Consider the following 14,408-nt stretch of genomic DNA (forward strand, 5'->3'; position numbering starts at 1 on the left):
AGAGAGAGAGAGGGAGGGAGAGAGAGAGAGAGAGAGAGATAGAGTGAGAGAGAGATAGAGTGCAGGGGATTCATACATATTTCCGGGTCTGTATTCAGAACAAAAACTATATTTAACCCACTTTCACCTTACATCATATGAAATCATTTTACACTGACTTCCAACTGATTTTCTTTAAATTTTGTGGTTAAAAAGTGCTTTTTTTGTCTGTTTTTTTTGCTTGCAACCTTAAGTTTATTTTCATTTCATTGCCGCTCAGAAGACATTAACATTAAGCAGTGTGAACCTTCAGAGAGCCCGTTATAGCAGCCACATGCAGCTGAGCGATGAATAATGCAGCGCGCTCTGTAACTAACACCGCTGATGTTGTTATCTACTCTACTTCATCTTTTAGTGGTTTGGAGTCAATGAGACAAATCCATGACATCCAAACCTCCAGAGTAAAAACACACTATCAATATAAAGCTGAGATTTGCAAAGTAACATGAAAATATGTCCCCTCAAATTCCTTCTTGTAATTCTCTCTAATTCCTGTTTCGGCCATTCTCTGCCTTTCTCCACCACGGATCAATTCATTGAATTCTACTTTGAACTTATTGTCCCTAACAGTTCCAAGGAATTCATGGCACCTAATTAAACTAAAAATTGATTTTTTTTCATGTTCTGCTGTCACGTTGCAAACACAACCCTGCACCTCTGAAACCAAACCGCCTTCAGGAGGTGTTGAATATTTTAACGGGGGATATGGATGTTCTAGCAGAGGAAGTTGGGGGAGTTTCAATTAGATTCAAGTTTATCGTCAAGTACAAGTACTGAGACAATGAAATGCAGTCTAGTATTTAACCAGAGGTGCAGAGGAACTATGGGAGTAGGGATAAAGGGGTGGATATAAATACACTAAGATTTACCTTATTAACATTCATATTGTGACAACTTGAAATCACCAGTTGCATCAGCTGTTTGCTTGTGCAGTGGAGCCGCCCCTTAAACCCTAATTGTTTGATTATTCTCTGGTGCGCTATAGCAAGGAGAGAGAGTACTTCTGGGGATAGAGTGGACCGAGTATGGGGGGGGGGGGGGGGGGGGGGGGGGGGGGGGGGGGGGGGGGGGGGGGGGGGGGGGGGGGGGGGGGGGGGGGGGGGGGGGGGGGGGGGGGGGGGGGGGGGGGCAGTACGCAGAGTAGGAGGAGCTACAGCTCAGTAAAGGTTGTTTTAATCCCACAAAACGTTGTCTTAACCGCTACTGACGGCTCCGATAAACCTCTGAACGATCACTGGAAGACTCTGGATACAACTCTCAGCCGGTCACTGAGACCCCGCTAAAACCTGGACCGGTTTATGGACTGACTGACTAACAAGACTAATTGACTGACTTATAAGACTAAAAGTCTGTAGTGTCCATTTTGCTTTCATGCAATGTTATTTTTGGTTGTATGCATGGTTGGACTAGGACTAACAAGATGCCTTGAGCCCAAATAATTTATGTTTCTGGTCTATTCCACAAACGAACTGAGTTAAAAGAAAAGAAAAACCAGAGGTGGAGTTTTTCGATGGATTTTTGTGGATCTTTCTTTTTCATTTATTTTTGGTATTATTGGACATTACAATTATTCTGTGGGACTTTATTCTGAGTGTTTTGCTTAAGTTTTCCTGTTTAAATATATGACCGTTTGATTGGATTCTTGAATTGTGTGGTGCTTTGCTGGGTTTATTCTTCCGTTTGTTTAGGGTGTACATTTCTATATGTGCACGCTTGTGTGGTTTTGTTCTTTACCCTACATATAAAACACAAAAGAATTACACCTGTACTAGACTGGAACTATCTTCAACATCAGGAGAGAGACCTGGCTGGCACCCCTTGACTATTTAAAAAAAACAAAAACATAAAAGGGATAAATACTGTCACGATATTCAACATATGAAAAAGTGCACTTTGGATCCTTTATAGTCCAGCATCTACAGTAAAAAATATTTGGGCAAACCATTAAGAAATGAACCCACCAGATCTTTACTCGTGGCAATCACACAGCTGAATAAATAACAGCATATATACAAATGTGCTTATCATTAATGTTATCTCATGGTAGAGGTTACTTGGACTTATGACCATAGTACTGGTCTATATGAGTGCCAGTGGATTATAATTTAGTTTTACAGGAGAAAAAAGAAGCAGAACTTCCTCTCAAACTGCCCCTGAAGCCAAATCCACGTACTCTGGGCACAGCTGATGAGTCTTTATGTTTGGAATATGAATATGAAGATGATTTTCATGCAGCTGAGGACTGAACCTGGCGCTCTTAATAGGTAGTGTGGTGTATATTGTTTCAGCATTTTGTATTATGGCCTGTAACAAACACACACACACACACACACACACACACGTATGTAAACCCTTTGTATGCACAGCTGGACATGCAGGGCGACACAAACTTACATTAAGTCCTTTCTGGAACAGCGTCTGTCCCATGACGTTAGCCAGCATCCGGATCAACGCCGCCCCCTGCAATTGTGAGTGTGATAGACACTAATCAATGAACATCAATGGATTTGTTGTGATCAGTCGATCAGTCTTGATCTTTAGAGCAGTTACACTTGGTGAACTTTGACACACACATTGACCAATTGCAACAGTGCTGACTATTAGAGCGAACAAAGACCTGGAGAGCTAACTTGGCCCACTTCCTCAGCAGGTCATTTCGGCTAACATGCTAATAGGCAACTAGCATGTTACCTTTTAGCTAACAGGGCACATCGGCTCGCCAAGTATTCCTGAAGTTCTCACTGGGTCACCATGTCATTAGGATGAATAAATTCATGAAGTCGGCCCTTACTTTTTTGTAGGCAATCCAGTCAAAAACTCGGTCGATGTCCGTTGCTTTCTCCACTTCCTGGGAGATTGGGTGGGAGGAGCGTAGGCCGTCCAATAGCATCACCTCATGAAGGACGTCCGTCAGGAAGCGTTGCTTCTCCTTAAAAAACAAAACAAAGAAATATACTTCATGTCACTCATGGGGACGTTGTATTTACACTCACTCTCTGGAGGCTGACCAGAACTTCTAACCACTACATGTCTTGCCAACCTTCGAACCAAATCTAAAAAATTAACCTCTTGATTCTAACCATTAACACTAGAACGGCCATGACGGCCATTTTGACCGTTTTGATGAAATTTATATATGTAATAACTTTAAAAAAAAAATCCTGCTGGTACCTGACTTTTCCTAAAAGGGTCTGTATTTTCATTTAAAATAGTTTTTTTATATACATAACACACTAGGCAAAGAAGATAAAATCACTTTTACCTATTTCGGCATACACGGTCATATTGGCCGCTCGGATTTTCGAGGTATTGTTTTTAATCTTTCCCGCGGTTGAAGATGCGTATTGGTTGGGGTGAGCCAGATGTCCCCACAATTTTAAAGAATCGCCTACCTGAGAACCACAATGTCGATGACTCCCCCCCCCCCCCCCCCCCCCCCCCCCCCCCCCCAAGTGGCTTGTCCCCATAAGGTAAGTGAGTCCCCACAATGTTGGTGATTCCCCTCCCAGCTGCTTGTCTCAGTGATGTTTGGTGATATGGAGTTTGTTTTGTTTCCTTCCAGCTCAGCTTACAACATTTTTTTAAATTATGATGTCACATTGAAGTGCCCATTTGGATATAAAATGTCGTCACTTCATCATTTTATCCTATAGACTTGGTCGGCATTATTGGAAACGCCCATTAAACCGTTATTCCCTTTATGATATGGGGGAAACAAACCATTCGAATTAATGAGCGTAGACCTTGTTAGCTGTTAATCTTCACTCTTTGTCATATTTACGATAGTTTTTCTTTGCTTGGCACAATGCCGAAAAGTTGCTTTTTGGCGTCCTGATTTTTTATACTGCAGAATACACTGTCCAAACTAACATTTACATGGAATTTATTCAACATGCTAAGAAATACTAGTATTTAATGTCATACGAATGTGTGACCACAATAGCTTGTGTTGACGCTGGGATAAAATCAGTGATAATACGGTCAGGTGTAATCATCTACGACTAGCTAACGGCTAACGTTAATTGTCTCTCACCTGGAGACTCAATCAGGCAGCCAATGTTAAATGTCGGGATATGACCTCTGAATGACCTCTGGCCATTCTGTAGGTTTGTTTTTCCCAGTCACACTACTCCAGTACATTGCACTACTTCATCTACTTCCTCAAATCTTGTTCCTTCTCCCTTCTTTTAACAAACTTCTTCTTTCCTCCACTCCACTCTTTCCTATGCTTGTTTCCTCTCATTACTCCTCGTGTTTCTGCTCCTAGTTTCCGGGTTTTAATAGACATCTGCAAACATGTTGAGCTGTAACAAGCTTTCTGAATCACCCCCGGGATGAGGCTAAATCCGGAGAAGTGTGGCTCTGTCTAATTCATGGATTGCAGTGTTTACTATGGAGATTTGGGTTTAATGAACATCCAGCTTGTTAAGCAATAGAACGTTGGCTTATTAAGTTTTTGTCGTTAATGAACTGAATGAACAGAAAAAGGAAACACTGATAATTCAATTATTAAGAGTATCTGCTACGGCATTATTTGTCCAATGTGGCTCTGGTGCATGGATTAAAATTGTTTATTAAGTAGGTTTGGTTTTAATGAATCTACATCTAGTTAAACAAAAGTTTCTTGAGATATTACATTTTGAATTAACATCTGAATCAACCGGCGTGTCTACTGGGATCCGGCTACTTCTTGGCACACTTGGTTCTGTCTTTGTTGACTTGCATGAAATATTCATCTTCATCAACAACATATATTAAATTATTCTGGATTTCAAAATACAAGCAAAGTGTTGGCAGGGGCCGGTCTAATTCTGTGACTCAGGGACTTTGTTTGCACCGTCCGTGCAGCTAACTGTCAATGTACTTGACTAATATCTGGTGTGAGAGGGAAGCTTAATGTCAGCAAATGTAAAGTAACGGCCGTCTGAAGCTGCTGGCTGGGCTGCGACGGTTGTTTTATCTTTCCACCACGAGGAGCAGTGTGACTACTGTAGTGTAATTGCTGGACCCGGTGCGCCTGATATCAGATATTCTGATCATATCTGAAGTGTATGAGGAAGCGCTTCCCACACACAGCATCCCTTTAGTGAATTAAATTCAATTTTATTTATATAGTAACAAATCATAACCAATCTCGAGACCCTTTACAGATAGGTCTAGCCCACACTCTAATTTATAAAGCCCCAACAATTCTACTAATTCCCCCAACAGTAAGAAATTAGTGTGACAGTGGTGAGGAAAACCTCCTTTTAGGTAGAAACCTGGGACAGAACCAGGTTCTTGGTAGGCGGAGTGTGACGGTGGGGGTGTGATACACAATAAAAGATAATAAGAGTGACTACAAATGGTAGTCGTAGTGAGTGAAGCGCTCGTTATTATCATATCACAAGGTCTTGGACATACTATGCTTAAGCTGGGTTTAAAACCCTGATACATGTTGATTTCATGCATTAACTAACACAACAACACAACACACAGCCTATTGATTAAACAGATGTTGAACGAGACAGGCCTTTAGTTTAGATGTCTTCTGCTTCAACACTAAAAGCAACACAGGGGGAAATGAATAACATACACTATAACAACTGGGTTACTTACTTTACTAACATATCTGGAAATACAGCAACATGCTGGGCCAAACACACAATGTTTTTTGCACAAAAATAATTTTATATTACATTTAATTTCTAATTAAGAAGGCACATAATTAAGAATTTGTTGCACACAGAGTTTGAAAACATTTTTTCAGTTCCCCAAAACTCAGTAACAAAAAAGAGACTTATTAATCTTTCCCTGGGCGACTAGAGTACACTGCGGTTGCTTTGGTCAGCGTGCTGCTTATCATTGCAAATAAAACACACTTTAGATTAATAGAGAATATTATAATGCATTATGGGATTACAATTTCTGGGACAGGTCTATTCAGTAATTAGAATTAAATCGGACGTCATGACACGTTTATTCAGCCACGTTGCACACGCCGATGCTAATGATGACTGGGCTCAGTTCCAGAGCAGGAAGCCGCCATTTACAGGTTCTGGTGGTTAAAGTAAAAATAAGACACACTGCTTATTAATTGCTTAATTTGCCTGTTCTTTCTCATATTCTTTCCCCTGTGCAGCCTGTTCTCTCCCTCTCAACAATATCCACACGCTTAATAATTATATTGTTTTGTTTTTGAGACCATGTTTAGTTATTGTGTGTGAGAAATTGGGTCAGATTCTCAGAGACCAGGCTGTGACATGGTCCTGGTGGTTTCAGTGTAATGCGTGTTACAGAAGAAAACAGAGATAAAGCTCAGAACCGACCATTAGCATTAGTGGATCCCTTTGTTTGGACTCTATGGGCCATCGGGGTGCCATCCCTACAGGTCTCCCAGCCCCTGCAGTCTAGACCGTCACACTGAGGGAAGGGGCCTTTGTAACACTGAGTTCAAACACTGCTTGATTTACTTTATTTTACTTTATCTTGATATAGCTCATTCATTACACTTGATACGCATTAGGGCACTGAAAAAGACACTAAAAAGGAGCTTTCTTTTGCATTCACATAATAAAAATAAATTTAAAAAAATCACATTGTGTGAGGCGAATAATCTTTGGAAAGGACGATGCATGAACAATGTCAGAGAAAGGTGCACCACACCGGAGCTTTATACCTGTCTCTGAAAAAGCTGCAAACAAGCCCAAAGTTCATGATAATAAGCAGACTGCAGCTTCTCAGGGTCCACAGCTCAAAAAAGGTTTACATGTCAGATGAACACAAAAGAAGGGGGGCTGGGCGGACTGGTGATGAGCTCCTGGTGTAGACGACAGGCTTGTGTCTCATTGGTTAGACTAACTGTGGCACACTTCAGCCAATCGCAATAGCTAACTGAACAGCTTACTGAAGAACACCTAGACCCCCCCCCCCCCCCCCCCCCCCCCCCCCCCCCCATAAACTGGCCCCTGCAATAAGCAAGCCGTGGATCACCACAGACGGCAGCAGAGATGACGCACATCAACAGGGAAAGGTCCCAACAGATTCGTCTCACGCGGGCAGGTAGAAAATCAGCACATGAGATCCAGCAACATTTTACAAGGCTGGGCATCACCGTGTCGCTGAGGACCGGGAGACATCACTTCAAGGAGAGACAAGCGCGCCGATCACGTCCAAGACAACTGCACCAGTAAGTCTCACCTCGCTGGAGCTTTACAACAGTCTCTGAAACAGCTGGAGACTACTTTGTTGTGTAGGAACTGGGTTCCTCTGTCTGCCATTGACGAGGTGACAGAGAGCAGCATTAAGATGAAGGCCCAAGCTTTACAGCAGAACATTGAAGCAGATTTTGGTGTTCAACTTAGCCTGACCAGTGGAAATCTGGAAAGAACAGCTCCTGCCCAATTACAAAAGAGCTCAACTAAGATGCAAGGCTCAGACAAGCTGCTCAGTGGCTCGGGTCTGGGGAGACGTGGGATGACATGCTGTTTACAGACACAACAACAGTAACTCTGGAGCACCACACCCGGCTGTGTACCCGCACAAAAGGCCAACCTGTTGCCAGGGTTATACCAAAGCCCCAAGATCCCTTCAAGCTCTATGTCTGGGGAATGATTTACAGACACGGTGCAGGTCCTCTGGTCACCTTTGAAGGAAAAAGGGACAGATGTTACTTAGAGGAGTTGCAGCACCAGACGTCAGAGTGCATTTTGGGTCCGATCGTGGCTTCTTCCAGGACAATGATCCAAAGCACACAGCTGCTGCAGCTTGCATTGCATCCGAGGGAATAAACTGGGTGAGGACTCCGCCAGAGTCACCGGATGTGAACCCCATCAAGCTTGTTTGGCACTCGATGAAAGACTTCATCCCAAAAGAGGTTAAGCCTCACACAAGACTCGAGCTTGTCCGGGCCATCGAGGTCTTTTGGGACACAAAACTGACCCAAGAGTTCAGTAACAGTTATTAGAGGCTGGTCAGACGTACAGAGACAGAGTGTGGAGAACAAAGGAGCACCTAGTGGAAAGTGAGTAAAACATCAACACAAGTTGTCATTTTTATGTCATCTCGTTTCATATTTTGCTTGCAAAAAATAAACACTGCTTTTTAAAAATCATCAAGGGGTGGGGGTCCTCCAGAAAGTCTCCAGCTGGGAGCAGCGCTTCTTAGTGGCTGGGACGGCAAATGAACTAAACTACGTGTCAGATAACGGGTTTGTTGTGAAATAAATCCTTTCAGGGCTGACTGACTAAACCCTGGGGGGGCTTTCTTGGACTAAGCCTTGGTCAAAGGATTGGGCTAACTCCTGGGTGAAGACAGGACACTGCTTTCATCTCATTGTAAAACACACACACACACACACACACACACACACACACACACACACACGCATGCATGCACAAATCAGGGGACTCCACCCCCAAATTACACAATTAGTTATTTAGCTAAATGCCACATTTGGATGAAACCAAAAGGACTCGGAGAGGAAGAAAAAGAGAATCAGACTAAATGAGACATCAGCTCTAATTAACAGAGACTTTAAGTCACCTGGGGAGAGGACGAGATGGGGGTCCAGCTGGGCCATATGGCCATTATGAACCAGATGGACCCACATGTGGAGGACAGCTAATGGGCCAACAGTCAGCGTACACACACACACACACACACACACACACACACACACACGGCTGGAGGTACAGGGCTGCGTTCAGGAACAGCTGCTGAACTTTTTAAGCGGCTGCTCGTCTCCGCCCTCAGTCCTCCTTCACTTCCACCCCATCACTCCTCCTATACCTCCTCCCCTCCTTCCATTCTCCTCTTTCAAGGCATTTAAACTTGATGACAGCGCGCTCTCTCTCTCTCTCTCTCTCTCTCTCTCTCTCTCTCTCTCTCTCTCTCTCTCTCTCTCTCTCTCTCTCTCTCTCTCTCTCTCTCTCTCTCTCTCTCTAACACTTTCACCCTGAATGCTAATTCATTGCCTGGCAGGTGTCGCACATCAAATAGAGTTTAGCTCAACAGATTAACCGCTTTATTAAACTGAGAGCCGTCTTTGCAACAATACTGATGATTCATGCTGTGTTACCTGATATAATTGGCCGATATGATGCATAACCTGACAGCAGATACCTGTCACACCTTCAGGAATTTGCTACACTGTGCACATTACACAAGTACTGTACTTAAGTACAATTTTGGCGTACTTGTACATCACTGTATTTTTGTTTCATGCCACTTTCTACTTCTACTCCACTACATTTTAGAAAGAAATATTGTAGTTTTTACTCCACTGCATTAATCTAACAGCTTTAGTTACTAGTTAGTTATTATTATGAATTAAACTACCCAACAATATAACGGCCTACAAGTCCAGCTGAAATGATGAAACCGATAAAAACTGTTCTAAAATGTGGGGATTTTTCCGCATTGAGTACTTTTACTTGTAATAAAGAGTACAGTTTCCTAATAATACTTACATGTTTTTAAAATAAAGTCGGTATATGTAACTTTTAAATGCTTCTGGAACTGCAGGATAATAAATGACCTGTAACAGTAAATGAGACAAACAGTGAAAAGAACGCTAGATTTATATATTCTTTATATCTAGGAATAATCTTTATTAATGCCTATGCCCAGGTAACATATTGTCTTATTGCAAATAAATGATTATTATTATTTGTATTACTATGACCTCCTGGAAAAACTAACTCCTAGACACTAAGACACTACTAACACTACACGAGTCCAAAACATCCGCTAGAATCAACACAAACTCAAACATTTTCACTTTAACATTTCCACTTTAACATTTTCAATGCAGGACGTTCACTTGCAACAGAGTATTTTTTACAGTGTGGTATTAGTACTTTGACTTAGGTTGGCATAACGGACCCAAATACTTCTTCCACCACTGATCAGCACAGATTTCTTTGAACATTGTTGGAGTATTTGGGATAATGTGAGTACACAACACAACAGGTGTAGTCATTTTTAGACATTTTAATGCTGAAACGTTACATACTGGATGTTACTAGGGATGAGCGAGTACAGCATTATCTGTATCTGTATCTGTTTACCACATGAATTATCTGTATCCGTATCCGTACTCGGACTGGGCGGGGCCTAAACCGGAAGTGGTCAAATTTAACACGGAAGTGGGTCGGGTTCTCTTGAAATGTTAGGGTCTTTAACCGGTATGTTATTTAAGTATGCAATTGATATGAGTTGATCAAAAATTGTTATATTTATTGCTGATTTGAAAACTATTTACATGACAGCATCAAGCTTCAGATCAATGGTGTTGTCATGGTAACAAACAAACTATATACTATATACGTTTTGCAACAATGAATACAACAATTATGAAGTAAAATGTAATGAACACGAGTTTTCATACTCAGTATAGCTTTCTTTTTCAACTTTTTCTTTTTTATGATCAGTGTGATTTTTATTTTTTTTGGTTCTTTTTTATTTTTTTCCATTTTTGCGTTGTGATTATCACAGAATACTGCGCGGCCAGTTGAGGAGTTGTATTCAATCCGAGCACGGATATTGACTCATATTACTCGTATAATACTTGTACTCGGCAAAGTGCTTTATCCGTACCGGATACTCGTTTCCGCGGGTACTCGGATCACCCCTAGATGTTACCTTTCAGCATTAAAATGCATAAAAATGACTACACCTGTTGTGTTGTGTACTCACATTATCCCAAATGCTCCAACAATGGTCAAAGAAATCTGTTTTATTCAAGCTAACGCTCTGCTACGATTGGTCGGACATCTGGATTCCAAGTTATGAGAGAAACGAGCGGTGGGATTGAGTCGTAATGGACACGTCACCCGGTGCAACAGAGTGGCTCAGTGATGTGTTGTCATGGCACGGAGGAAGAAGAAGCGATATCCGGCTGTGCTACAAACTCTTTTCATGGGATTTGTCGAGTGTAAGAAACAAATAATATCCTCAGACTCATCCTTTAGTCACAATATTGAAGCAATATTGAATTTACTGACTGAGCCAAAACAGCTCCGACTGTCCGGACATTTTTCCGTGAACTGCTCCGAATTTCCAGAATATGCACGATATATATTGGTATATATGACACTAAATTACATTAACCAGGATAGATGAAACCAACCACGGATTAAAGTGACTGCAAACACATGCTGAAAATGGAGGAAATTCTAAATACAGCCTCGTTTGTCATTGTGTTTGAGGGGAAGAGAGGAGAGAAGATGAATATTGATTGATCTCTGCTCTCATTAAATCATGAATATTTCTTACTGTCGATTTTCAAGTCGAAGTCTATTTATTTCACATCATTTATCCGTTGGTGGGCATTCACCTCTGACCTGCTATCTCTATGCCTCTTTGTATTTAGCACAGATTACAGATATAATGCTACCAGTGCATGCTTTAGACTGCTGGAAAAGGGACTCAAATTGTTAAATAAAAGTTGTGATAATAGCAGCCGCAGCAGCAGAAATGTACTTGATGTATCCATATGAAAGGACTCGTTATGCAGAATGGCCGCTTACAATTTTTGATGCATTCAAATATAATGTAAGCATGATTTTAATGATAAAGGTAATTTCATAATTAACAAGAAAAGCCCTTTATGATGGGGAATTTAAAGAGTTATCTCTGCACTCTTCAAAGATACCAGACTCCTTTGACAAAAACATTAATTTTACCTTGTAGAACAAAGGAGTTGATGCTCTACCGCTGCATACATCAAGCAGTGTGTGTGTGTGTGTGTGTGTGTGTGTTTGTTTGTGTGTGTGTGTGTATGATGTTGTTACAAAAGGTTAGGAATTAACAAAACTAAAAAACGTACCAATCAAGGTAACGGTTCAGTTACCCGTTGTAAGGGCTGTCTTGGAGCAAGCTAAATATTCTAAATATAGGAGAAGTAGCTCATGCAACTACACTTCAAAAGATAGAAACTATCCCTTTAAGTTATGTATTTTAAAAATGACTTGAACACAGTTGATTTTTTCCACTGTTGTTGTGTTTGTGTTGAGGTAAAGTTAAGGTCAGCCCGTCATTACTGCACTACTGTGTCCATACAAAACAATTATTATGTCTTTAGCTCACTGTAGACAAACACATTGTATTTGTATTTTATCATTCAAATTAAAGCTGATTACACATTGGACCTCGGCTGAATAAAAAGGCCCATTTTCATAATTTGTTGTGTGTGTCGTCATTTTTCTTTGACTTGTTACTTTTTAAAAGCCACTCCCTCTGTGTTTGGCAAAAAAACACTCACTGTGTGTCTGTTTATACCCATTTAAATGGGTTTAAACTGCTTAAAAAGGCCAATAACATGAGCATTTCCATCAGTTTGAAAAGGAGGAAGAGAGGTGTGGCGTGTTCATCAGTTGGCCATTCAGCTGCTTTAATGACTTGCTTAAACAAATGCTAACAAACCCACTGTTTTACGTTGCAAATCCGGCTATTATGTATGCGGTAAGGGGCGTAATCCCACTGATAAACTAACAAATGGAGTTGGTTAGAACCCCTAGAGAGGCTAAATGTCATCTTGGGGTGGCTTTCATATCTTTTTGGAACATTTTCCAATCAAGTCTGTGTGTTTGGTTTGTTCAGAGCAGTTGGTTGAACTTGTATTGGTTGTTATTTACAATTTATAACATATGGGGCCTAGTTGCAGCCTTGACTGATCGTGTCCCAAAACCATCATTTGTTCACAAGCTCTTTGGGACCACCAGACACAATAAAAAGACCCACCAGGTCCAGGTCTCCATTTCATCTTTGATTCCCCCCCCCCCCCCCCCCCCCCCCCCCCCCCCAACGCTGTAAACATTGCAGATGTCTCTTTATATCACTATTGAAGTGATATGTCCAGTGCTGCACCTTTAATATCAGTTTTCAAGTCACCAAGTCACAGTTATCTCACCGATTCACACCTGGCTCGATCCTGTTGGCTCTGAGCAGAGACAGCCAGGGTGATTCGTAGTTCACGTTGACTTGTGCTATGAGTTGGAAGTTAAAACTCTGTCCTGATTGACAGGTCGCCGTAATAGCTCCTTGTCAATTACATGTTAGCCCTTGCTTTATCATCTATTTTACTCTAAATGGGAGCATAATTTACTAAATGAACATTGTGCTGTATTGAATAAGACTTGAAACTAGCAATCAAGGTCGTGGATGTAGACTCCTCAGGTAACAAATCAAGTGAGAAGTAGGGTTGTTTTCTCATAGACTTCTACAGAAGCTTTGCTATTATTTTTGGAGCCAGTGGAGTCGCCCCCTGCTGGCCATTAGAGAGAATGCAGGCACTTTGGCCCTGGTTTCACTCATCAGACCTGGAGGCTACGTCCATTTCTTTACACAGTCTGTGGCTTTAAGTGTGCTTCAAAAACACCTAAATACTATTGCAGTTTGTAAGATTAAAAATAAATGATGTACTGCAACCTTATTGGCTGAGTGCCTGATTGATTGGTGGTCATCCAGAAACACTCCACAGCGTATGTCTGTCCTAATTTGTGTTTTTGAGTTCCTCTGCTTGGTTTTGTTCGCCTCCCTGCAGCGCTGTGACTCGCTGCTGATGGAAACAGCTTTTTAAACACAAACCTATATTATGAAATAAATTGCTTTATCAGGAACAGGCTGCTCTATCATCGATGTGCCGGCTATTGGAGAAACCCTTTGTTTATATTAAAGCGTCCAGCCATGCAGAACTACAGTAACGGGGATTTAAAAATGCCATGTCGCTTAGAAGCAGACTGTGTGTGCGTGCCGGAGATAAGGTGTTTTGGTGTAACACATTTCTCTATTGGAAGTAAATCACCTCATACTTTGGCAGAAACAAAGCAGAAAGAAGTGTGTGTGTGTGTGTACTGTAATTTAAAGTTTAGTGTTCACTGCTTCTCAGTGAGAAGTTCTCATTGCCTGTCAGGGGCGAGAAAGAGAAGATCCGGGAGCTTTTGCGAAAATCTGAGCAAGAATTCATTTCTAATTTTATTGTGTTTTGAGCTGACTCACTCTCCTGCGTCAATTTGTTTGCAAGCCTGAGCAGAATAAAATGAAACTAGCTGTTCCCCGCTACAGATTCAGGCTGGATATTATCTGGAATCGGACATCGATCCATGTGAGTGGAAGAAGGTGAAAGAGTTCAAGAGTCAGGACTTCCTCCTCCACAGAAGCCAGTTTTAACTTTCTTCTTGTAAACACACACTGTATGTCCTGTTGGTTTGATACGTTATGTAAAGATTCATACAGCAAAGAGAAACAATATGTAGAAGAAACTGAGCAGATTGAACATTCCCATTGGGATAGATATAAAGTATATACTGTATACATACACTCACCGGCCACTTTATTAGGTACACCTGTCCAACTGCTCGTTAACACTTAATTTCTAAGCAGCCAAT

The 14,408-nt window shown here is 41.5% G+C and overlaps 1 protein-coding gene across 1 annotated transcript in view; it reads right to left on the reverse strand.

Moving 5' to 3' along the window:
- LOC117939069 (thyrotropin-releasing hormone-degrading ectoenzyme-like) overlaps positions 1–14,408 on the reverse strand; it is a 161,756-nt gene that overhangs the window by 39,853 nt on the left and 107,495 nt on the right. Inside the window, exons 8-9 of the mRNA XM_034864114.1 lie at positions 2,831–2,968; positions 2,434–2,499 (exon numbers count right to left, since the gene is read on the reverse strand). Of these exons, the coding sequence (XP_034720005.1) occupies positions 2,434–2,499; positions 2,831–2,968 (204 nt within the window). The remainder of the gene's footprint in view (positions 1–2,433; positions 2,500–2,830; positions 2,969–14,408) is intronic.

This window comes from Etheostoma cragini, chromosome 23 (genome assembly GCF_013103735.1).
Source record: "Etheostoma cragini isolate CJK2018 chromosome 23, CSU_Ecrag_1.0, whole genome shotgun sequence".
NCBI classification, from domain to species: domain Eukaryota; kingdom Metazoa; phylum Chordata; class Actinopteri; order Perciformes; family Percidae; genus Etheostoma; species Etheostoma cragini.